This window comes from Venustampulla echinocandica (assembly GCF_003357145.1).
Source record: "Venustampulla echinocandica strain BP 5553 chromosome Unknown scaffold_0, whole genome shotgun sequence".
Taxonomy (NCBI): Eukaryota; Fungi; Ascomycota; class Leotiomycetes; order Helotiales; family Pleuroascaceae; genus Venustampulla; species Venustampulla echinocandica.
The window spans coordinates 221378-244558 of NW_022474205.1; the positions used below are offsets into that span (position 1 = coordinate 221378).

A 23181-nucleotide genomic window follows, 5' to 3' on the forward strand; every position below is an offset into this window, starting at 1 on the left:
TTATATGCAGCATCGCCGATGCCGTGCGTTTTTCTGCGACACTCCGACACCTCCGAGTCGTCTCCCTGGCAGCAAGGGGCAGGATCTGCCGTGGTTGTGCGAGGATTACTGTGCTGGACTGAGCTGTACGGAGTGTACTGTACTGTGCAGAGAGAGAAGTATAAGAGCGTAGAGCATAGAGCGGTATCAATCATCAAGTATCCATCACCAATTATCAGATATCAATTAAATCAATCCTTCTACGAAGTTTCCCCTGTCAGATCGGGTCATCCGCCGCTAATAATGCAGAATACCCCGTACTTAGGTAAGCCAGCGCCACGACTTTTTCACCGACTTCTCGCTTAGTGGCCCACGATGCCCCTGGTCCCCGGCCTAACTTCGGCTCATTCGTCTCCTATTCATCAAACCTCGCTGTACTAAGTACGTAGTACTTCGTACTATTCGTACCTCTCTTACTCGAGTGCTTCTCTTCTCAAACCGTAGTACGTGGTACTTACGTAGTATTCAGCAACACTAAGAAGAGTGGCAATCTCGGTGGACCGCGGCTACCCAGCGCCTCCGCCGTACCGTAGACAATCGACCATTCGTTATCGCCACTCACGAAACCCGGTTGTGGGATGCTCTCCATCGAGAGCAGCAAGAATGCGGCCGTCCACCCCATCAAAGAAAGTTGGTCCTCTATTGGCTGACACGGAAATCCAATTCATGAACTGCTGATATGGTCGAGCAAAGCAAACAGAACTCGGTTTTCTACCCCGCAGTCGCCATGCCCGCTTTCAATCCGCCGGAAGCCCTGTTGTAGTCGCTCAGAGATGACCGAAATATCAAGGCCGCGGACATTCTGTTGCTCGATCAGCACAAATGCGTTGCTACAGAGAGTTGTCGATTCATCGGGTTGCTCAGGATCTAGATCAGGATATTGCTGATCGACGCTCTCTTTGTTTCCGCGGAGCATCGGCAACGACAAAAAGGCCTTCTCCAAAGCATCCTTTGCTCCTGCTGATATCTGCGATGTGCAGCCAGAAGCTTCGTCCGCCGGTCGCTGACTTGGCTGTACTCGGCCGGATGAGCAACATAGCGGGTGCGGCTCGTCGACTGCGATAGGGGCAGTACATTCCACAGATGAGTATCTGGGCCTTCCTATGCTTGATGCTAATGGGGAGACAGCAAAATGGTCTTCAGTTTGGGTACCAGCGACCGCTTCGGCTTCAGATTCGATCGAGATGGACCTGGGATCGCTGGAACAGCGAGAGATATGAGTTCCGTAGGGGACAATGTGCTCCTTCATACTAGAATCGGCTAGTTCGCCACCAGCAGAGGCAATAAAGTCTCCATTCGGCGATTCTGGGCCTGGCTCCTCGCAGGGAGGACTAGGAAGATGGCCATTTCGGAAGCTGTCGAGCTCAGCTGTGAGTTGGGCAATACGTGCTTCTGCGTGGCTCAGGAGCCGTTGCGTATCTCCCAGCTTCTGTTCCAGGTCGGAAATGTGAGTTTTAACTCTGGCCCGGTGGCGGCGCTGATTGTTCCGCACACGGGTAATCGCATGGTCCGGTGGCTTCGTTGACCATTTGCCAGTCATGGCAGAGAGTTTGGTAGGTACCTTCGCGGCAGTCATGATTTGATTTCCATCCTTCATGGCACAGTATGGAGTGGAATTTGATGTTCAGTACGAAGTATATATTCCCTATCAAGGATGTGTAGCTGTGGGGGCGGACCAATGCATGCCGAGAGAATTACATTGGTTGACCACGCGGTGACATATCGAAAAATTACTAGATCTCGCTTAGCCCGTACTATAACAGCGTCTTGGCAACGCAATCAGATCCATACCGTGGTGCTAATAAGTCGCGAAGAAGACTCTAACCCAACTCGGCATCGAAGTGGTGACAGATCCTCAAGAGCCGTTCAGGTATAAAACTTGGGGCATTTCTGAGCGGAGAACAGCATTATAACCAGTCAACTCAAATACCGTTCTTCAATTCAATTACTCGCCCCAAACTTCAATCAATCTATTTAACATCTCTTTCACCAGTCGATAACACCATGGACTCCGCCCACATCTACCAGCAAGTCCAAGACCACTACGGCTCCGCTGCCAATAGTGGCGATGCCAAATATTCCACATCCGTAGCAAAATCGTTTGGCTATTCCGAGGAGGAACTGGCCAACATCCCACAAGAGGCAAACCTGGGACTGAGTTGTGGTAACCCACTCGTTATTGCAAGTCTATCAGAGGTAAGATTAGAATCGTATTTTCCTATGCAATACACTTTTCATACTGTACTAATATACTAGATAGGGAGAGACAGTCATCGACCTTGGCTCTGGCGCTGGTCTCGATGTTTTCCTCGCTGCAAAGAAAGTTGGCTCCAGCGGCCGTGTCATCGGTGTTGATATGAACAAGGTATATTGATTCAGCTCATATCTAAGTGACATACAAAAGACTGACATTTAAAGGAAATGCTCGCTCGGGCAGAAAAAAATAAGCAAAACTCCGGTGCTGACAACGTCAAGTTTGTCGAGTCGCAAATTACAAAAATCAATCTCGAATCCGGGATAGCTGATTGCATTATCTCCAACTGTGTTGTTAATCTTGTTCCCGAGGCCGAAAAGCCGCTTGTCTTCAAGGAGATATTCCGTCTCTTGAAATCCGGTGGACGTCTTGCAATCTCTGATATCCTAGCGAAAAAGCCGCTCCCCGACAAGATCGTACAGGACATGTCACTGTATGTTGGGTGTGTAGCCGGAGCCAGTCAGGTCTCGGGCTACGAGAAATATCTGCGTGAGGCTGGGTTTGATAGTAAGTTTGGGTTCAAGTGGAGAGTTAAAGTCATAGCTAATGTGGTAAAAAGGCTTCCGGATCGTCGATACCAACAGCGACTTGAATGTCTATATGGACATGCTCGAGGAACCGAGCTGCGGCGGTGACAAGCAGCCTGTTGGTTGCTGCGCAAATATAAGCGACGGAAAGAAGAAGACTGTCGTCGCGGCCGGCACCCCGCGTGATATTAATCTCAATGAATGGGCCGGTGAGTATCTAAGTGCAGAATCTTCATTTAGCAATATTTGCTAATATTGTTGCTATACTAGCTTCGTACAAGATCTTCGCCGTCAAGCCGTGAAGAATTCCGAATCAGAACCTTCGACTTTCCAGTCCAGATTAGAGAGAGGGGCATTTTATGAATTAAACGAGATACTGTAGTGGTATGACTACCGGGCTTCAAATGTAGAAGTGGGCGTTACAAAAACCTTCGATTTTAGAAAATATATTATGTTGAACTGAATAGAGACAATCTACCAATGCCTCGTGATTGTCGTTATTTTTATGGTTTGCCAAGGCTGGTTCACTAGACGGATACTCGATAACGACTGGCTGGACTCTGAAATCCTGAAATATAGGGGCGTATGACATAAGAACATCGTTGCTTGCGTGAGTAAGTGTAGGATCAAGTATCTGATAGTATTAAATCTGAACAGGAGAAGCCTAATAGGTGAAGAGGATTTATGGGCAGTGCTGAGTAAGCATATAGAGGTCACATGATCTAACTGTAGGTGAATGCGGGTAAAAACCGAAACGTAAATACATAATATGGAATACGCATATTCCCTTAAAATAAACTGGCCGGATGGCCTAGTGGGAAACTGGGGGGTTAGAGCCATAGCCTCGTTGGGCGCCGGGTCCTGGTAGCCGTCGGGCGTTAAGCAAAACAAACGTACGCCTGTCAGCTCAGGGCAACCCGAAATTGACGGTATAATACGGTACTCCTGTACTAGTGACCTCTGTCACCAAACCCTTTTTTTTTTAATTTAAAAAGAGAGGTTATTGTCAGGTCTTTGCTTAGCTGATTTTGATAGAGTTTTTGTTGCTTCATATATCGCGTCTCTTTCGCGCGCTTAACACATGTGAGTGATCTAAGAAAATATGCGAGTCTGATTGGTCTAGGTACAACTACATTCAACGTCGATGTTCAAGGTAGAATTACTTTACTATCCATGAGCCTTTTTCATTTATCTTTTTTGTGTAATAACGTAAATTTGAATTCGTGACTTGAATAGCTAGGCATATATACCTTAATTCTGCTATTATTAGGTCGATCTCACCCGCGCAAATGTGATCCAGAAGCAGAATTGTCTTTCTAATCGTGGGTATTGGATTACTAAACTCCCATATATAAAAACAGCCTTAAGAGTGTAGCCATAATGATAGACTACAAAAAGCCTTTCGCTATGAACGAGGTTATATCACCTACGAATTCTCAGTTCATCCGCTTCCGCTTCTCCTTCATGTTTCGCTTAGAACCAACCCGATTTAGCGACGCGAAGAAGTAAAAAAAGAACATCACCACGTGTTCAGCTACAACACTTGGAAAAATAAAAATAAAAATACCAGGGAGATATTTAAACAGAAAAGGAGTCGCGGGAGGCAAAAGAGTTCAGCCCGATGTCGAATGCCTACATCTCTTGTCGATTTTGTCGTTTTGTCGGTTTGTCGCTTTTTCCCTAATCGATCCTCTCCAGAAGACAATTTGACCAGAACCACTTAGCCAAGTGGCCGCCCTTATCTTCCTTAAAAACCGAAACTGCTTATTTTGGTATTTAACTTAGGGATCGGTTCGGGGGTGTGCAGCTGGGTAGTTTTGCATGCTACCTGCCACGCTGTTACCTGATGAAAGAAACAGCGGAACTTACAGGGACTTCACTCTTCCACGAGCCACGGTCGATACTTGAAATCTAATTGTGTCAATGTGTGCCCGTGTTATTGTGCTGTTCGAGGCATATTACATTTACAGGTTCGCAGCACTCATAATGCAGTGCTTTACTTCAGATACTGCCAAGTCAGTGACCGCCTTGACATGTAGGTAGAGACAACCCATACAGAGTAATAGCAACATCATAGTCTAGATGGTACATATATCATGAAATGAAGTGCAGTGTAGTGTAATCATGACGGTCTATAAGTGGGCTAGGATGGCCGCAGCGAAGGCTGGCACAAATCATGGTATGGTGTGGTATGGTACAAATTTCTTTTTCCCAGCCGTTCGCCTTCATTAGGTATTAAGACACGTTTCCACCAGTCCCTCACCTCTCTCTTTTCCTTGGTGCACTCCGGATGATGTTGTCTACTCTGAGAAGAAGCTTAAGACAGTTAGCTGGGTTATAAAATTAATAGGACGGAGGGGTCACTTACCTCTGCTGCCTCGGAGGCAGATGAGACCACAGCTCTCTTCAGCTTGTAGCTTTCAATTACTCCTAACTCTCGCATATCGGCAATTCCACCCCCTGGGGTGAGCAAATCCAGTCCATAAGTGGACATACCATCGTAGATGGCAGTTCTAAGCTTGGCAACTAAATCGCTGGAGTCATACCCGGCGTTGTCTGCCAAGATGGTGGGCAACTGTCGGAGAGCCATCGCAAAGGCTCCAACAGCAATCTGTTTCTTTCCATCTACCTTCAATGCGGCACCCTCAACAGCCTTGGCCATCAGCATCTCGGCACATCCACCTCCTAATGTGGTTCTTGGCTCTCTGACGGTTTGTGATAGTACAGCTAGAGCATCGTGTAGTGATCTCTCGGATTCATCAAGGAGTTGTTCTGTGGCTCCTCTGAGAACGATGGTACAAGCTTTACCAGCTGCAACCCCAGAAAATCTGAGGAGAGTGTCTTCCCCAATAATGACCTCCTCGATCAGGTCACAGTGGCCGAGCTTCACCTGTTCTGGGTTATCAAATGTCGATGTAATCTCACCCCCAGTCACCAATGCTAGTCGTTCTATGCCGTCGAAATCTGCATGCTCGATTGACATAATTCCAGCATCTGCGAAGAGTTGTTCAGGCCAGTTGTAGATAAGTTGTCGGTTAATGAAGCAGTTTATGCCATGTGCCTTGATCTTATCGACCTTCGCCTTCATCTTGTCTTTCTCGGCCTTCTCGAGCTCTGCCAGCTTCCCAGTAGACCCCACCTTCACACGGGCTCCAAATATTTTGATCTTATCAGTATCCATAGCCGTGTTGGCGACCAGGATTTTGGCATTCTCAAGACGTTTCGGTTGGTTCACACCAATCTTCTTGTCCAAAATAAACCCCTCATCCAGATAGGAGTCGTTGAGCTTTCCGCCTGCCTTCTTGATGATTTGGATGTGGCTGAGATCCGCAGAACCTTTCAGTCGTAAGACCGCATCGCACGCCAACTCCGCAAAGTGATTCCGATCTTGCGACAGGACTTTGGAGCTCAGGGTCGTCCTTGCAATCGCTAGGAGATCTTTTTTGAAGGCTTCGGTGTTGTTGCTGTGATCAACGGCAGACTTTTCTAAGGCTGCCAGAGCGGCGTGGCTCGCTATTCTGTAGCCTTCGATGATCGTTTGGGGATGGATTTTCTTGTCAACCAACTTTTCCGCCTCTCGTAGCAGCTCGGCAGCTAAGACTGTAACAGAAGTAGTTCCATCTCCAACCTCATCGTCTTGAACCTTCGAGATATTCACGAGGACCTTTGCGGCAGCGTTGTCGAGAGCTATAGCCTTGAGAATCGTAGCACCATCGTTGGTGACCAAAATTTCACCAGTTGAAGCAGACTGTAATATCTTATCCATACCCTTTGGTCCCAGAGTAGATTTTACTAGGATTCGTTAGATAGAGGAATATTAGGTAGACAAAAAGCTAAATTACCCAGGTCGCCAACAGCGATAGCTCCGACAAATGCTGAAAGACGAGCATTCTCGCCCTTCTCCTCTGTAGTGCCATCATCAAAGATTTGGGTGGGGTTGAAGGATGCCATGGTAATGTGTTATTGCTCTCGTAGGAAAGGGATAGTCTGCCAGTCTCAACGTCGCGAGCTTCTTTTGGTGACGGCGATGGACGACGCGATTTTTTGGAAAACCACGCTAGTAGGGCAGGCTCGCCAAACTCCCACCATCAAAAAAAGCAGCCCGAAACATCAAAGGCGACAAGAACACAACAGCCACCTACGCCCCTCCCACGATTCTCTACTCTGTCGAGAGAAATTTGAATATTGCAAAATTCTGCCCGGCTTTTCTGCTATTTTATAACATCCAGGCTGATTCGAAAACCCTAGCCACGAGGCAAGTGGGGTAAAAATCCCAAATTTCGGTCGCCCACATTCCGCTGAGCAAGAGCGCAACGTTTAAAGTCAAAGCCAAGCAAGGCGACAGATATATTCGTATCAAACCGCAATCATGGCGCCCAGTTTTGACCATCTGCCAGACCCAGAGGAGGATGAATATGATGAGGAGGAGCTCGACTTCAGCGATCTACACCAACGTTACGAGGTTCAACTTGAGCAAGGGTTGGATACCTTTGTTGTGATTGATGGCCTACCAGAGGTCACGGAGGAAACGAGACCAAAGCTTATCAAGTTTTTGCTACGGAAGTTGAATGCCGTGGGCAGGACTCGGGAAGACTCGATATACATGCCTATCGGAGAGGATGGCAAGTCCAACAAGTGAGCATTGAAAACCCGCAATCTAGTTGCTTAGATACTGACTGGAATAGATTCGCATTCGTGGAATATTCCACTGCAGCCGAAGCAGTTGCCGCTTGCAAGGCTCTCGACCAAGTCCAACTCGACAAGAAGCATCAGCTGAGAGTTAACAAGCTGACGGATATTGAGCGATTCGGCCGGGAAGGACGTGTCGATGAACAATACACGCCTCCAAAGATGGACGCATTTAGTGAGAAGGAGCATTTGCGATCCTGGTTGGCTGATCCTAGTGGCCGTGGTCGGGATCAATTTGTTATGTACAAGGACGACCGGGTAGCAGTGTACTGGAACAGCGAAAAAGACGCCCCGGAATCCATCGTGGATCGCCAACACTGGACCGAGTCATTTGTCCAGTGGTCGCCACAAGGAACATATCTTACCTCAATGCATCAGCAGGGTGTGCAACTTTGGGGAGGTCCATCGTGGACTAGACAAAAGCGATTTGCTCATCCATTTGTCAATTTGGTAGACTTCTCTCCCGGAGAAAAGTACCTTACTACCTGGTCAAATCGCCCCATCTTAATCCCTGAGGAAGGCCACCCAGCATTATCTGTCGATGATGATGGCAAGAACTATGTTATCTGGGATATCGAGACCGGCAAACCTCTACGCTCCTTCGCAAACATCGAGCTTCCAAGCAATAGTACGGATGAAGCAGGCCAGCCCATCAAGAGAAAGATTATCTGGCCAGCGTTCAAATGGTCATCTGATGATAAATATGTTGCCCGATTAACGCAAGGTACTGCAATCTCCGTTTATGAGCTACCCAATATGGTTCTTCTCGACAAGACTACGATCAAGATTGAGGGCGTTATGGATTTCGAGTGGGCACCTGCCACGCCTCACCGAGATGGTGTGAAGACATATGAGCAGTTGTTGTGCTATTGGACCCCTGAAATCGGTAGTAACCCTGCGAAGGTGGGCCTGATGAGCATCCCCTCAAAGGAAGTCGTCAGAACCATGAACCTCTTCAGTGTTACGGACGCAAAACTCCATTGGCAATCTGATGCCTCGTACTTGTGTGTTAAAGTTGACCGACACTCCAAATCAAAGAAGTCATTGGCTACCAGTCTTGAAATCTTCCGTGTCCGCGAAAAGGGAGTGCCAGTCGAAGTGGTCGATTCCATCAAGGACACTGTCATCAACTTCGCATGGGAGCCAAAGGGCGACAGATTTGTCATCATTACTACGGCTGAAGTGGTTGCCCCGTCTGCTGTTCCGCCAAAGACGTCCGTTTCATTTTACTGCCCGGAGAAGGTCAAGGGTCCCGGTGTTGGCAACTTCAAGCACATCCGGACTTATGACAAGAAGAATAGCAACGGTATCTATTGGTCTCCAAAGGGTCGATTTGTCATCGTTGCTACAGTCCACTCCCAGCAAAGTTACGATATGGAATTCTTCGATATGGACTTTGAAGGAGGAGAGAAACCAGAGAGCGAAAAGGACTTAACGGCGAACCTGCAACTCATGAATACTGCTGACCATTATGGCGTTACTGATATTGACTGGGACCCTACTGGCCGATTTGTCGCCACCAGCGCCAGTATCTGGAAGCATGCTGTAAGTTCCCCCCCCCCAAATTCAGAACCTGGAGTCTTGTAGCCCAGCTAACATGTATATTAGATGGAAAATGGCTACCATCTGTACGACTTCAAGGGCGAGCAGCTCCGTGAGGAGCCCGTGGAGAAGTTCAAGCAATGGCTTTGGCGCCCACGACCACCAACGCTGCTTACCAAGGAAGAGCAAAAACAAACTCGCAAAAATCTGCGCGAGTTTAGCAAGATCTTCGAACAAGAAGATGCAGACCGATACGCATCAGCCGATCTTGCTGTTGTCGAGCACAGGAGAAGATTGCTAGATGAGTGGATGGCGTGGAGAGCAAGCGTGGAAGAGGAGGTCGAGGAGGAGCGGGAGGCTAGAGGTCTACCACAGGATCCAATCGAGGGCTTGATTAAGAAGACGGATGAGAGCGAGGATCAAGTCATCGAAGAGATTGTCGAAGAAATCGTGGAGGAGTCTGAGGAGATTATGCCGTGAATGTTGTAGATTTTTCCGTCGCATGTCATTAACGTTTGGTTTTTTCGGACGTCGGGATCTGATCATATGTTGGGGGATCAAAAGTCCTCATAATGATGCACATCATGGGTGCTTAGACGAACTCATCGATGATCTATAGCATAGCACAATGTTATCTATCCCCTCAATTAAATTAAGTTCTGTATGTGTGAACTATAGGCTTATTTCTGATGTTCCATTGCCACTTAATGAGGCTGTCAATTTCATTATATCTTCAATGAATGATGTTGATGTTGTGGGGGGGGGGGGGTTTTTTACCAATAGAGGTAATATAAACCTTGTGACTGGGCACAGAGTTCTTTATCACATGCTACACTGGTTCTTTGATTAAACTTAGAAATTTAGGGTTTGGGAAGAAGCATCACGAAACAATGAAAAGGGCTTAATGAACTCAGAAAAATTAACTTTCTTTTTATTAGATAATCTGTGAGTATATACACTTGGTGCATTGGTTTTGGTGACCTGTTACTCGCAGCGTTGTACAAGTCCATATTTCCACAATTTGTGGAACAAGGGTCGCGCTGATTTAGCTTACGATGCCTCGGCGTCCACGATTTCTGACTGGATGGATCTCGAAGTCTGACGCCACTCGGTCACTCAAAGAATACTTGTACCTTGACTTTCCTGTTTTGGTACTACGTAGACCGAAGGCAAACTTGGGTGATCGACGTCCAAGCCAAAACATCGTCGTCGTTAACTTCACATCATGGACGCAATTACACATCCACCACTGCAGCACTGTTATTCCCCTCGAGAGCAGTACGAGTGATCTTCATCTTCCGGCCTCATAGGCATAAGATGCCGAATCTAACATCCTTCCCTCACCTTACCTCAACGGGACCCCCTCCATCTGCTCGTGATGTTGCCTTTGTGTACCGGCAGTCCTTCTCTAAGCTCGTCGAGGCGGGTACTCTGCGACCCTTTGTCTTTCCGTATCATATGTACGGCTATGTCTTGCTTATGATCTACCTCTGCATTCCTCATACAAAGCGGCCCTGGCTGTATACAGCGAGATGGCTAGTGCTAGGGGTGATATCCGCTTTCCAGTGGAAGACATTGTGGCAGACCAGTAGCGCCAGTCCAGCGATAAGCTTTGCAGCGGGCTTGGTGGCAGCGTGGATTTGGGTGTGGGCTTGGGTGTGGTTGATATTTTACCGCCCGCAATCGGAGTCAAAGAGGGTACAGAGACGAGAGACGAGTTCTAGAATAAGAAGTGAGGCTATTGCTGGAATCTCGACATCGCGAGAGAACGGACATGTTATGGATCGGCCAAACGGAGACTCAACTCTTAAACAACGAAGAGGGGGACCTTCCCACAGGGCAGAGGAAAATGGAGCTGTTCTCCGGAAAAGCTCTGAAATTCTCGAAACTCCCGTGGAGGCAAATGGACGAGCACAGGATGCCGGAACAAGCTCTTCGACTTTGGGAAGAAGTCTTTCAAACGGGAAAGTCCCAGGAAAGGGCGTTGAAGTGGAGGAATACTATTGGCAATCGTACCCGGACAAGCTGGGAGAACGTATTTCATGGGTCATTGACCTTGTTCTAAACTTCCGTGGACCAGGATGGAACTGGGCGATTGACCCGCTTCCCCTCCCCCCTCTATATATCAGTCAGCAACTCGGAGGCCCTATTGACGACTCTTCTCGAACCGGACGATCCTTTACCGGTCTTAAGTGCTATAACACACGTCGAGAGCTATTCCGGGCACGGTTCCCACAATTTATAATTGGCTACTTCGTCCTTGACGCCCTCAAAGTCCTGTTAATGAAAGACCCATACTTCATTTTTGGCCCAAATACCTACGATTTGCCTCCGCTCCTCCAGCATCTACACCCTGAGGCTCTGAGGTTTGTCCGTCAAGTTGAGAGCGCCTGTGTGATTATTGTCACTCTCGAAATGCTACTTTTCCTAGCTCCTCTAGGAATGTCCTCTCTTCTAGGGCCAAAGGTCTTAGGTCAACGTGCAGAAGCATGGTATTACCCAACAACATGGGGATCATTCTCCATAGTCTTAGACAAAGGCTTGAACGGTCTTTGGGGAAGTTGGTGGCACCAGACTTTCCGTTTTGCTTTCGCTGCTCCGACAGTCTCTCTTGAAAGCAACGGCTACATTCATGCTCGATCGAAGGCTACAAAGCTCATTGCTCTTTTCTTCGCATTCGGGATCTCCGGGCTCCTCCATGCTGGTGGCTCAATTACGCAACTCCCGCACTCACATCCCTCTAATCCAATGTATTTCTTCATGTCACAGATACTAGGCATCTTCATCCAAGCTATATTCTGCACCATCTTCCATCCATCCCTCAAGGCCCTTCCTAAGACTGTAAGACGGACAGGGAATTTAGTTTTCGCTGTGGGATGGATGTTTTACACTGGTTGGCTGCTCACGGATGATTTTGCGAGAGGCGGAGTTTGGCTTTACGAGCCAATTCCATTCAGTCCCTTGAGGGGACTAGGGTTTGGAGGAAAAGGTGATGGATGGTGGTGTTGGGGCGATCATATCGGTATCGGCTGGTACACCGGTAAACATTGGTGGGAAAGTGGGATTGCAATATGATGGTTAATGGCCCTGCATCACCTGGGGAAGCTTATTCTCGACGTTCAGATATAAAATCCACCCCCAACGAGCCCGCTCAAGTATGTCACTATGACCTTTCAGGATATTAGAAAATGATTCGTAACCTTGCCTAAGCCTGGGAGCAATGAAGGAAGTCAGCTATAACTGGTTAGGCTGGAACCCTGCAGGTCTTTGTTGGTGGTGCAAATGAAGCCTATCACAGAGGAGTATCAATACTTCACGCTTTGCATGAACGTCGCCGTGACAACACATCCTTCAATTACTTCCCATCCGCTCCTCTACCTCTCCATCGCCAGCTCAACAGTATACAAACTCAGTTCTTATTTCTTATTCGGCCTCTACATTCCGAATCATTACAATGACAATTTCTATCACATCCAACGCCGACCTTCCGAAATGTTTGGATACAGAATCAAAACAAGTCAAAAAGGCAATGCAGTTGGCTCACTCTCACTCTGGCATTCCTGCGAAGACAGCTCAAGGCCCGCCAATCCAAGGATTTTTTAGCAGAACTATGATAGTAACCTTGCAAAATGGTGAAGAGGTCGTCATCCAATTTCGTCCTGAACCATTAGATATGGAGCCTTTCAAGCTCGCTAGAGAGGCATTCGGGTCATTCGTTCCCGACATTGAGCTCCTCGAGGATAAAGAGCTAGAGTCCGATAACATCTGGGTCTATTGGATGACGCGCATTCCCGGCAAACCGTGGTTTGAAGCCAGAAATAGGAAAGGCCCAAAGGCGCTCGTCACTATCAACAAGTCATTAGGCAGAATCCTCTCGAAAGGACATATCAAGGGCAGCAGTGATGAAGTTGTCGACAACAAGCTCCGCCCCCGTCTAGAATTGCTTCTATCCTCCGACGATGGACAAATTCTCCCATTCAAAGATATGATCACAGATTTACTTGGAAAGTTGGATCAGTTGAAGACACTTCCGCTATTCATGTCACACTTTGACTTGAATGAGTTGAATGTCATGCTGGACGAGAATTGTGAGGTATCGGGCATGGTTGACTGGGAGTTCTCGAAGCCCCTCCCTTTCGGAATGGGCTTTGACCGAATTCATACCCTTGCTGGAGAGTTTTCTGAGAAGAAGTTCCACATGCCGGATGAGTTCCATGAGTCGGAGAGGGGATTTTGGCAGGAGGTATTTGATGGCGTCCCGGTAGATTTGCGAAAGGTCCTAGATGCGAATCTAGATGTGGTCCAGATGGCCGTCATCCTGGGGACGCTGTTGGGAACCTTCGAGTTGGAGGAGGGGAAAATCGTATGTAATCCCGTGAGCGTGGAAGCTCTTCCGAAGTTTCTCTCCTATCGGATACCTTTCATAAGAGGTTCGGATCCACCCTACTCGAAATAGGTGAGGAGCGGGTGAGGGGATTCAAGTTTGAGGGGTTTGACAAATCGCAAATGTCATAGCTTGTATGGACTATACCCGGTACATGGCATGGAGGTATAACAAATATTTACTGTACTTCCATTCTCGGCTCCATCATCAGGGGTGAGGTTGCGGCCGAATAACATTCTAAAGCATACATGTATTAGCTACAAATCAATAATCAATAGACACATACATACTATGGATATCTGCGATAATAGTATCAAAGCTATTATATTAACTGACCAACAATCCAAAATAATAACTCCAATTGATGCAAGAGACTTTGTTCAGGAAATTCACCCTTCAAATACCGATCTTTCATCTACTTGTTAGACAAATCATGGTAAGGAAGGGGAGGAACAACTCGCGGCATAATCTGATATAAGGTAGTCTCAAATACGGAGATATCCCCTTGGATAGATAGGGAGGGTCTAGGGCATCGGCACCTAGTTGTTACTACGATAAGAAGACGGGATCGGTATATGGAGGAGATACTAAAGTCAGACGATTTAGCGGTAAGTTGTCCGCCTAAGGGCATATTACTACATGTTAAATCCCCGTGGCCAACATAAATGGATGCCACGGAGCTCGTCTATCATTGCTTTGCCCAAAGAAGTTCGTCGCTCAATGTCGATATCTGTTGGATCCTCGAGAAAGCACCAAATATTGCCATAGCAAGTAGAGCAGACGGAAACCCAACCCATAAGGTCCACCAGCCTTAGTCAACAATATTGCCGTCATATTAAGCATACGCTTCTCATTAGTTCCGTTGTGCCGTAAGCACCGTTTAAGCGTTTCTGCTTTGCAAGATTCCATAGTAATGCTAAACCCAAAAAGTGGCTATTGGAGATAAGTGGGTATGTAGTTTTAAATTTGATTACTGCTAGATATAACAGTATTATTCCCGTTAGCTAGAACGTCAGTGTCTAAGCGGCAAAATATGCTGGACAAGTGCATCCCTTCTACACAAAGGGCACTCAGGCTTCTCCCTAACCCAATCCCCTATACAAACCCAGCAAAACACATGTCCACAAGAAACGGCACTCGGATCCTTCAACTCTTCCAAACATAACGTGCATTTCCTCTGCTGCTCGCCCTTGATCCATTTCATCGTCTCCTCCTTCCTCAAGCTAATCCTCGGTTCTTCCGACATAGGGGTATGTGTTATCTTCCCCAATTCAGAGTTAGACGGCTGAGGTATATCCGCGCGCTGCGAAGATTCGAATAGTTCTTCGTTATTCGACGAGTAAGCATTATGGTCCAGCGGGACTTCCACCCCGCCTTCAAGTACAGCTGAGCTGCCCACCATCGCAGGGGCGTTCGCGGATGCTGCAGACCGGAGTGTAGAGCTTAAATGAAGCCATGATTGAACGGCCATTTGCAATACCAGTAGCACGCCGAGAACTTCATATCCTACCCGTGCCTCGGATGGCGCAATGCGCTTAGTGAAGATGTAGCGGAGGCCCCAGAGCCGCTTTGAGAGTTGATAATAGGACCCCGTAAAGTAGAAGACTGTAATTGTTAAGGCATGAAGCGGCGTGGGTGAGGTGATTGTTGATAGGTGCTCTAGAAGATAGGATTGGAGTTTGTATGATATTGACTTCTGTTGTTCATTTCGGGATAGTCGGCGGATATTGGCCTCTAGTTTGGTGCGAATGCGCGTTCGGAATGAGGGGAGGACTCGATTTAGAGAGTAGGGGAGAAGGATCGAAGTGATGATATAGCCCGCTCGGCGGGATATCGCTGGGAGTTTGAGGGTATCATCCTCGATTTGGATTATGTCGCAGTATTCCTCTCCCAACGTCCGGTTTCCAATGAAGGTTGTAAGTCCGAGATAAAGAAGCTCGGAGAATGTGCGCGCTTCTGACGTATAAGTGTGGATAAATCGCGCTCCATAGAGACGCCGTAAGAGATTCGAGAGGTGGTTTAGGAGGACGCCCTCGAAGTATGTATCTTTTTGATGCGATCGAATGATATCTGGCGCAGCTGCAAAGGGGTATTTGTAACTATCTGCAGGCGTCTCGACGGTATTCTCAGAGACGTGATCAGCCATTTGAAATAGAAACTATTTCCAGGGTTCTGCTGTCGTTGTCAAAGTGAGCTTGAAAGCACGTCGTCGTGATGGTTCCGTTTACAACTACGCTCTGCCTGTGACGAGGTTGTCGAGACCTCGGCTTAAACAGCTCGCTAGCCGGGAACCGTAGCTTGTAAATTTAGCTACGGAATTTAGCTTTATTAATTACGTACTTTGTAAGATCAAGCTATATCTCACTATTTTAAGTACTTTATAATCGGATTAGGTGCTTATGGAATAGTTGTCAGGGCTCAAGGCCTCCTGTAAGGACATGGCTCTGGACTGTGTTAGATCACGTGATTGGCAAACGTGTCGAGTATCCACGTCAGCATTGTTACACAAGGCAAGTCGTGTATCCCCTTTAAAAGACGCAAAATCAACCTAGAACACGTTACAAAAGTATCCATGATCCAATCTGTCCTAGAAGAAAGAAGATAACGACCGCTTGTAATGGCGGGCTCGAAAATACCACTGCTGTCGAAGGAGACTTAGGAGAGGAGGTCGTTGATGATGTCTGTGAGGTATTCCAACTGTGGAAGGCGGGCTCTGTTCCATTAGTCCACAACTCAATCGCATCTCCCCGAAATACCGGCCAGGCTCCTAGATCTCCCTGTTGAGAGTTATTCAGCATCCTCTGGCATGTCGCTCCAACGTTCAGCGTCCCGACAGGCTGACTGGTGAAAATGGAAACATTGGCAGTGTTGTTAGTAAACGAAAGTGTCCAGTTCCAATTGTTTGTGTTGTCCCTAAGGTTCAATTTATTAATTAGATATTAGAATTCTCCATGCGTCATCGCTTCTGGCCAGAGATAATAGATAGGAGAGAGTAACTTACCAATGAAACCACTGATAAAACGACGAGCAAGTAGGCTCTAGGTCTGCAGAGGCGACCCTCACTGCATTCTGATAACTACTGTTCCCAACATATCCACTTTGATCACCACTGGCTCTGTATCCCGGTGTCCCGCCGACTTCAATTTTCTCGATCTGGGGCGAACCGGGGGCATTGTGCGCTAGATTCAGCATATCAACCCCCCCTAACACATCAAATTCCCCTTCACTATTTCCAGTCTTGTCAAAGAGCCCTGCACTAGCGAAGTTCAGATCCCACAGCTTTAAGTTGGAAAAATCGCCATCTAGAGATACAATTGTTTGCACCACGAAGTCCCATGGGTTGTGGTCGAATGACTGGGTCCCGTTCTGCACCGATCCGATGTATAGATTGGCCAGCCAGTGCGGGAGCGTGGTCTGCGTGGTGTTGCAGCCTTTCGCGGCTATAGTCGCATTGGCTGTAAATATGCCATCAAGAATGCAGAAGTATTGAATGGAATTGGAATTCGATAGCAGTTGGCCGCTATCTAGAGGTGGCTGACTGGATGGGAGGGGGGAGGGGCTGTTGGCGGCCACATCTCTAATTATGGCGAAGAAGCCTAGGGTACTTAATAGCCTGAAAGCATACATGAATCTGGCACTGAGCACGCTTTGCTCTCTCTGAGACCTTGATGAAGCTGAAGCTGAGATTCAGCGCTGCACAGGAGACGATGTTGGTTTTAAAGAGTGGGCAGAGTAAAACTCCCAAAAGGCGTCCTGGATGTAAGCACAACCTGTACGCGTAGGCAATTAACCATAACCGATATTTATTAGCACATGCTTACAGATCCTAGTCCGATACTACCAATTATATGGGCATATGCGTATAGGTATACTACAGCAGCCATGCCAACTGCACAGCCAGAGCTCACTCCAAAGTCCTCGAATATTCCTCAAAAGAGACGCCCCTTGGCTGATCTCGATCGTCGAAATATTCGTAGGCGCAATACTAAACACCCTGGCTCCCTGACATCTCTGGCATCTTGGTATTATGAGCAAAGTGGATTCAAGAGGAGATACAACATTCGACAGTTTATTCAATATGGAAATGCCGCGTCTACTGAAATTAATAACCCATAGAGGATTTCCTAGATAAACGATGTCTAAGCACTTTGTGCTAAATACCTACATCGCGATGTCTTTAATATGGATGAAATAGGGCTGTTTTGGAAGCTTACACCTATACGATCATTAGAAATAGAGGCAGGAAGTGGTAGCAAGAAAATAAAAGATAGGATTGCTCTTGTTTTAACTACAAACGCGGTTGGCTCTAAGAAGCTTGAGCCTTGGATCAAGATGTGTCCTCCTTTACAATAAGGAAGTACTCTTGGCGATCGAAAGTTATCAAGAAGCCGGAGAACGTTGATCTAGGCGTAATACTTGACGATAAACGCGCTAAAAGAGATCAATTATAAGCTCAAGTCATGTCTATTCCTAACCTTCTTAACCCTCCGCAATTGACGGGGTTATCCAGCCGGGAGGTGTGGCTGGTAAATGTGGCGGGGAATGTGGCTATATCAATTGCGCACTTAAAAGGGTCAAGCCACATCTTTCTATTTTGGGTTAACATCTACGTGCCCTGTAGAACATTTGAGTAAGTAATTACCTCCTTGAACTCCAACGAAACCCAGCATCTCCAACTTCACTTCTCTGTCCCGTACTAGTCGTTCCTTAAGGCACTCCCTCGATGCAGTGCCATAACATATTCTGCGGTAATAATGGACGGTGACCCGGCTGTGGAGCCAGAGCTCGACTCCTTTAGTCTTTCTCTTCCTCTTCCTTATCGGATTGCTCTGGTTATTGTTTTAGGTACTGCACTGCTTGACTTTTCCCGCTCCTGTTTTCACTTCCTAATATCGTACAGGAGTTTGGGGATGGGGTGTGAATCTGCATTATCTTTCCACGGTTAAGATCGTGAGTCTGTCCCTCGTCCACCACCCTTTTATCTTGCAAATCGAAACCTAACACTTTATCACACAGGATGTTGCCTCATTAATAAAATACCCGGCTCGGTCGTCCCCTCGAACCGACCCTTCACTCCATCTCTCAACATACCGTCTCGCAACCCTCCTGAGTATTCCTCTCGGCCTCTCCCTCCTCCTCTTCTGGGCCGTTTCCCACCGCGATCCAACACTGGTCATCCACTACGATTTCCTCCCGATATCCTACCTCGGCATAATTCTAGCTGTTTTCCTACTCCCCCTCCGACGTTTTGCCTCCGCGGGACGGAGGCGCTTCCTCACCACCATCCGCCGCGTTTCCATTGGCGGAATCGCCCATGCCCATGAAGGGAAATTCGGAGATATCATATTGGCAGACGTGTTGACCTCGTACGCAAAGATCATTGCGGATCTCTTCGTCGCTCTGTGCATGTTCTTCAGCCGCGAAGGTTCCGCTACAAAACGACCAGATCGCGGGTGTGGGGGGAAATATATAGTGCCGATCGTGATCGCGATCCCATCACTCATCCGATTCCGGCAATGCATGATAGAATACTTCCGAGTTAAGGACAGCAATAGACGGAATGGATGCATTGGTTCCCAGGGATGGGGAGGCCAGCACCTCGCAAACGCATTAAAATACTCCACTGCGTTCCCTGTCATCATTCTTGCAGCCATGCAACGAAATTTAAGCCCTAGCCCTGACGAGCGAGGCATCACAGAAGCATCTCTTTTCCGCCTATGGGTCCTTGCCGCTATGATTAATAGCTTTTACAGCTTCTACTGGGACGTTGCAAAAGATTGGGACTTGACACTCTTTTCGCCAGCTCATGAACGCAACTGCCCCTCTCACCCGTTCGGCCTGCGTCCCCGCCTCTACTTCCCGCATCCAAACATATACTACATCGCCATCGTCACGGACCTTCTCCTCCGTTGTACATGGTCTCTAAAATTGAGTTCAAGCCTAGACCACTTCGCCGATATCGAGAGCGGAATTTTCTTCTTGGGGCTTTTAGAGGTAGTGAGACGCTGGATCTGGATTTTCTTCCGTGTGGAGACGGAATGGGTGAGGGGCACAAGTACTGGTGGTTTGGGGTCGCCAGGGCAGAATGATGTGCTGCTGGGGGACTATGGAAGTGGGAAGGAAGATGACGACTAAGATGACTTTGCATTTGGGCAACTGAGGAACGGTGTAAGAAAAGCAAGGAGCGAAAATTTTCGTCAAGGGATGGCCGTATGGTCTGGAAGGCGCGGTAATGTTTGAGAGGGTCTTGTGGAAATAGATATGGATATAGAAATGCGGGAATATACTGTATTTTGTAAAATTACACGAGAGATAGGCAAAGGAGAGCAAACTTTATTGTTTACTTTGAACACCGTCCGAAAAGTCAATTCAAATAAACTTGGTCTTGTTGCAATGTCGGGGAGATACAGGTGTGACCTTTCCTATCCCAAAATTGCCATCGCTTCTGAACATGGACCAAAGGTATTATAGTGTTGGAATTCTGGAGCTGCATACTAGACCCGGTAAATACCTTAAGCATATTAACATATATTAACATGCTTCCCTTCCATAGGGCGGGTAGATATCGTCCACGATCCACGGACACGTGTGAGCCAACGAACAAGCATTGGAGCCAACAACGGTAGAAACAACGAGATCTTGATATTACACTACATACCAACGGGCTTGAAGATATCATTTTCAGAAGAAAACATATCATAATGCCAACATGCAGGGCCATTCCCTTGGAGCCGGACCCCGCATTGCAGGTGTAGTCTCCCCCGTGGTCTCCATACGGAAGTACTCCGAACAAGCCAGTGTTGACATACAGCATGCCAAGCCGGCGCAAATAAGCAAACCTAAGATAAGCAAAAGTACGAAGTACGGATAATGCAAACGGTCAAAGCGAAACCTTCGCAATGCGTGATGGTTACCCTGATCCAGAGGCACGGCGGGAACGAATTTGATTGCGTGGAGGTTGATATCTTGTTGAGTTTTCTGTCAACTGCATGGCCCTCTGTGCCTCATCTGTTCCCAGGAGCCAGAGCTCCGGTAGCGGGATATCAACAGCCTCACTCCACTCGAAGACGCTCTTCCTCGTTCCCGGCCAGCTCCAGGTTCCAAAGAAGCAAACAAATGCTTCTCAGCGCAGGCCAGAGCCACTCGAAATCCCCCACGGCTGCCAATTAAGGCTGCAGACGCCGTACCACACGGTACTCCACAGGTGGCGCTGTACTGTACACTAGCAAGTTGACTCCATCGTTCGGTACCGACACATCAGATCAGCGGATCAACGAAAGTCTGAAGCCGCGGATTTCCATTACGTTTATTTGCTCGCCCGGGCCTGGCCGTGTTGCACGAGTATGATGTCCACGAAACAGTCCATCTCGTGCTCTGGACGAGTGGTGAGGCGGCGGAGGCGGGTACTACGCAATGTACATACGCATCCTGCACCAGTAAGCCATATACTGTCTTCTCTTTGGTACTCGTAAGTCTCCGAAGCTAGGTAAGGACCTGGGTGGAAGCATCCATGGTACGGCCGGGAAATGGTTGTGCTACCACATGGTTGCCAAGGGTAAGAATTGATTTTGACTTTTTTAGCTGCCTTAGTAAGGGAGAAGAACAAAAATGCATTGAGGGAAGCGAATCTTGAGATCACGCCGGATTGTTGTATGGGAAAGGGACACGCGCTAGTTGAAGACCAGCCAGCAACCCCACCACGCCACCCCGGCGCCTTATCTTCATCTCGAGATCAACGACAGAACAAAACGACAGGAAAAGACAAACTGAAAGCCAACGTATTCTTCTTAGCTCTCATAGGTATTGGTGGTTGGATTCACTCCAGTGCCTCGTACCCTCCCTCCGACTTGGAAATTTGCACATTCCGATTGGTGACTTCAGTGTCAACGTCGTCAAGACCCTTACGCCTACACCCCACTACCGACCCCAGAACCCCAAGGTTTCTGGACGCGCAAAGCAGACACCAAGAACGAACTGCGAGGAACCTATTCCAGTCTGCCAAGGATACCAAAGAATCATAATCACCAGAAGGATGGCCGCAGTCCCGCATTCCCTCACCGACCCCTCCGCCAGTCGCAGCTCCTCAGCGTCGCGACAGGTCCCCCTCTCCCATGGTCGAGGCGGCGCTGGTATGTCCTTGCCTCTTTCCCTTTGCCCATGTCTACTGCTTCATATTCTCTTTCTGAATTCCCCGTTCCTGCTTGCCAGACTTGGCACAGAAACCAAAGAACCAGAGAGAAACAATGAAAAGCGCAACAATTACTAACTGCAAAAGGCAATATCGGCAGCAATAATGCAGACCTCGACCCCGTAACGTTGGAGACGCCTACTATCAAGAGCGATGTATACACAACAGGTCGAGGAGGCAGCGGCAACATGGCCAAGAACGATGATCCGGAGGAGGCGCGGCGGGCACAGGATGTGGTTGGGTATGTCGATTTATACATCTCCATCTATGACACATCCCCAAAGCGAATTTGCAAAATACAAATTCCTCCCAGTCTTTCCCATCCCAAGCAGGAACAAGAAACAGGAAAACAGACAACCAGCTAACAGTATCCCACAGACACCCACGCCGCGAATCCAACTCCTCAGCACACGTCGGCCGCGGCGGCGCAGCCAACGTTTTCCGGCCCAGTCCCGAGGAAATCGCACAGGCTACGCGGGAAAATACTCGCTGGGAGAGCCCAGTGGCTGATGATGAGCACCGCAAGTCGAAGGCTGCAGAGAAGGGGTTGGCGGATAAGGGGAAAGAGTGGTTGTTTGGGAAGAAATGAGGAAGTGCCGAGGGTGGATGATTCAGACAAATCGTGAAAATGAAAACTTGGGATGGGGGGATTGGGGGATGATATCCGGCGTTACTGTAACTGTTTACCTGTGTATGTTTGGAGCCCTTGGATGGTGGAAATTGGGTGTGTGTATACTACAATTGTTCTGCTGTGGGTTCTTGCCGAATGGTTGACGGGTGGCAAACACCTACCGTTACGTCCGCTAATAAGTTTATAATAATGAACTTTGGTCAAATCAAGAATGCCTACGCTTATGTCTATTGTATTAGCGGAGGAGAAAAAGTATTTCAAGCTGGCAAGTATTTAACGCAGTGTAGGCAAAGTTAATTAGTAAAATTAAATTAAAAAATTTAGTGTGTGAATTAGATTCACTAGTAATAATTTAATTTAACTTAATCAATGCCCACACTGATTTAATGGGAACATAATATACAGTACTTTCTTACGAAAGGTGCGGCATTAAATAAGTTAAATTGGTGCCGGAGCTTTATAAGCATTATAATTACTATCCGAGGCTTCGCCGGTGGGATATAATAATTTTATATTATATTATATGGCAATAGAAACTTAACCTAGTAAAGCGTATATATATGTTTGTTTTAGTGTTATAAGAACGAGGTAGGTGCAACATGCAGGGGTGCCGGCGCTAACAGAAGTAGCTATTATATAGAATATATAGAACAAATCCAAAAGACAAGGAGCGGCCATAGTTAGATGTTGATGTTGGCCTTCGGTGTTTCATCAAACGACTCAGCCCTATACGAAGTTGGTAGCTCGTCATTTGGGGCGTTGGGACAGTGGCTATGTATGGCCTGCGCGGCAAAAGACTCCCTAAGCATATTATTACTTCATAGATGTTTGTTTGTTCACACTAACCCCCACACCAAGCCCTCCAATCGTGCTTGATGATAACGCATAGAGAGCAACCATAGCCACGGCTTCAGAAACGCCGGCCCC

The 23181-nt window shown here is 47.6% G+C and overlaps 10 protein-coding genes across 10 annotated transcripts; 6 read left to right on the forward strand and 4 right to left on the reverse strand.

The window, feature by feature from the left end:
* Nucleotides 1-703: 703 nt before the first annotated feature.
* BP5553_00057 (uncharacterized protein) lies at nucleotides 704-1615 on the reverse strand (the record flags this gene model as incomplete). Its single annotated transcript, XM_032008680.1, has 1 exon — nucleotides 704-1615. The coding sequence occupies one exon, from the start codon at nucleotides 1613-1615 to the stop codon at nucleotides 704-706; it is 912 nt and encodes a 303-aa protein (XP_031872734.1).
* Nucleotides 1616-2043: 428 nt separating this feature from the next.
* Nucleotides 2044-3122, forward strand: BP5553_00058 (Arsenite methyltransferase methyltransferase; the record flags this gene model as incomplete). Its single annotated transcript, XM_032008681.1, has 5 exons — nucleotides 2044-2235; nucleotides 2300-2404; nucleotides 2458-2800; nucleotides 2853-3029; nucleotides 3091-3122. 5 exons carry the CDS (start codon nucleotides 2044-2046, stop codon nucleotides 3120-3122), a joined length of 849 nt encoding a protein of 282 aa, XP_031872735.1.
* Nucleotides 3123-5079: 1957 nt separating this feature from the next.
* On the reverse strand, nucleotides 5080-6771 carry BP5553_00059 (Uncharacterized protein; the record flags this gene model as incomplete). Its single annotated transcript, XM_032008682.1, has 3 exons — nucleotides 5080-5136; nucleotides 5189-6612; nucleotides 6663-6771. The coding sequence occupies 3 exons, from the start codon at nucleotides 6769-6771 to the stop codon at nucleotides 5080-5082; spliced, it is 1590 nt and encodes a 529-aa protein (XP_031872736.1).
* A 418-nt stretch (nucleotides 6772-7189) lies between these two features.
* BP5553_00060 (Eukaryotic translation initiation factor 3 subunit B) lies at nucleotides 7190-9531 on the forward strand (the record flags this gene model as incomplete). The annotated part of the gene is made up of 3 exons (XM_032008683.1): nucleotides 7190-7455; nucleotides 7506-9054; nucleotides 9118-9531. 3 exons carry the CDS (start codon nucleotides 7190-7192, stop codon nucleotides 9529-9531), a joined length of 2229 nt encoding a protein of 742 aa, XP_031872737.1.
* An 837-nt stretch (nucleotides 9532-10368) lies between these two features.
* Nucleotides 10369-12126, forward strand: BP5553_00061 (uncharacterized protein; the record flags this gene model as incomplete). The annotated part of the gene is made up of 1 exon (XM_032008684.1): nucleotides 10369-12126. The coding sequence occupies one exon, from the start codon at nucleotides 10369-10371 to the stop codon at nucleotides 12124-12126; it is 1758 nt and encodes a 585-aa protein (XP_031872738.1).
* A 379-nt stretch (nucleotides 12127-12505) lies between these two features.
* On the forward strand, nucleotides 12506-13507 carry BP5553_00062 (uncharacterized protein; the record flags this gene model as incomplete). Its single annotated transcript, XM_032008685.1, has 1 exon — nucleotides 12506-13507. One exon carries the CDS (start codon nucleotides 12506-12508, stop codon nucleotides 13505-13507), a length of 1002 nt encoding a protein of 333 aa, XP_031872739.1.
* A 940-nt stretch (nucleotides 13508-14447) lies between these two features.
* BP5553_00063 (RING protein) lies at nucleotides 14448-15581 on the reverse strand (the record flags this gene model as incomplete). The annotated part of the gene is made up of 1 exon (XM_032008686.1): nucleotides 14448-15581. One exon carries the CDS (start codon nucleotides 15579-15581, stop codon nucleotides 14448-14450), a length of 1134 nt encoding a protein of 377 aa, XP_031872740.1.
* Nucleotides 15582-15993: 412 nt separating this feature from the next.
* On the reverse strand, nucleotides 15994-17062 carry BP5553_00064 (uncharacterized protein; the record flags this gene model as incomplete). The annotated part of the gene is made up of 2 exons (XM_032008687.1): nucleotides 15994-16348; nucleotides 16437-17062. The coding sequence occupies 2 exons, from the start codon at nucleotides 17060-17062 to the stop codon at nucleotides 15994-15996; spliced, it is 981 nt and encodes a 326-aa protein (XP_031872741.1).
* Nucleotides 17063-18189: 1127 nt separating this feature from the next.
* On the forward strand, nucleotides 18190-19570 carry BP5553_00065 (uncharacterized protein; the record flags this gene model as incomplete). The annotated part of the gene is made up of 3 exons (XM_032008688.1): nucleotides 18190-18280; nucleotides 18336-18385; nucleotides 18452-19570. The coding sequence occupies 3 exons, from the start codon at nucleotides 18190-18192 to the stop codon at nucleotides 19568-19570; spliced, it is 1260 nt and encodes a 419-aa protein (XP_031872742.1).
* A 1517-nt stretch (nucleotides 19571-21087) lies between these two features.
* On the forward strand, nucleotides 21088-22212 carry BP5553_00066 (uncharacterized protein; the record flags this gene model as incomplete). The annotated part of the gene is made up of 4 exons (XM_032008689.1): nucleotides 21088-21266; nucleotides 21317-21564; nucleotides 21711-21864; nucleotides 22002-22212. The coding sequence occupies 4 exons, from the start codon at nucleotides 21088-21090 to the stop codon at nucleotides 22210-22212; spliced, it is 792 nt and encodes a 263-aa protein (XP_031872743.1).
* Nucleotides 22213-23181: the final 969 nt, after the last annotated feature.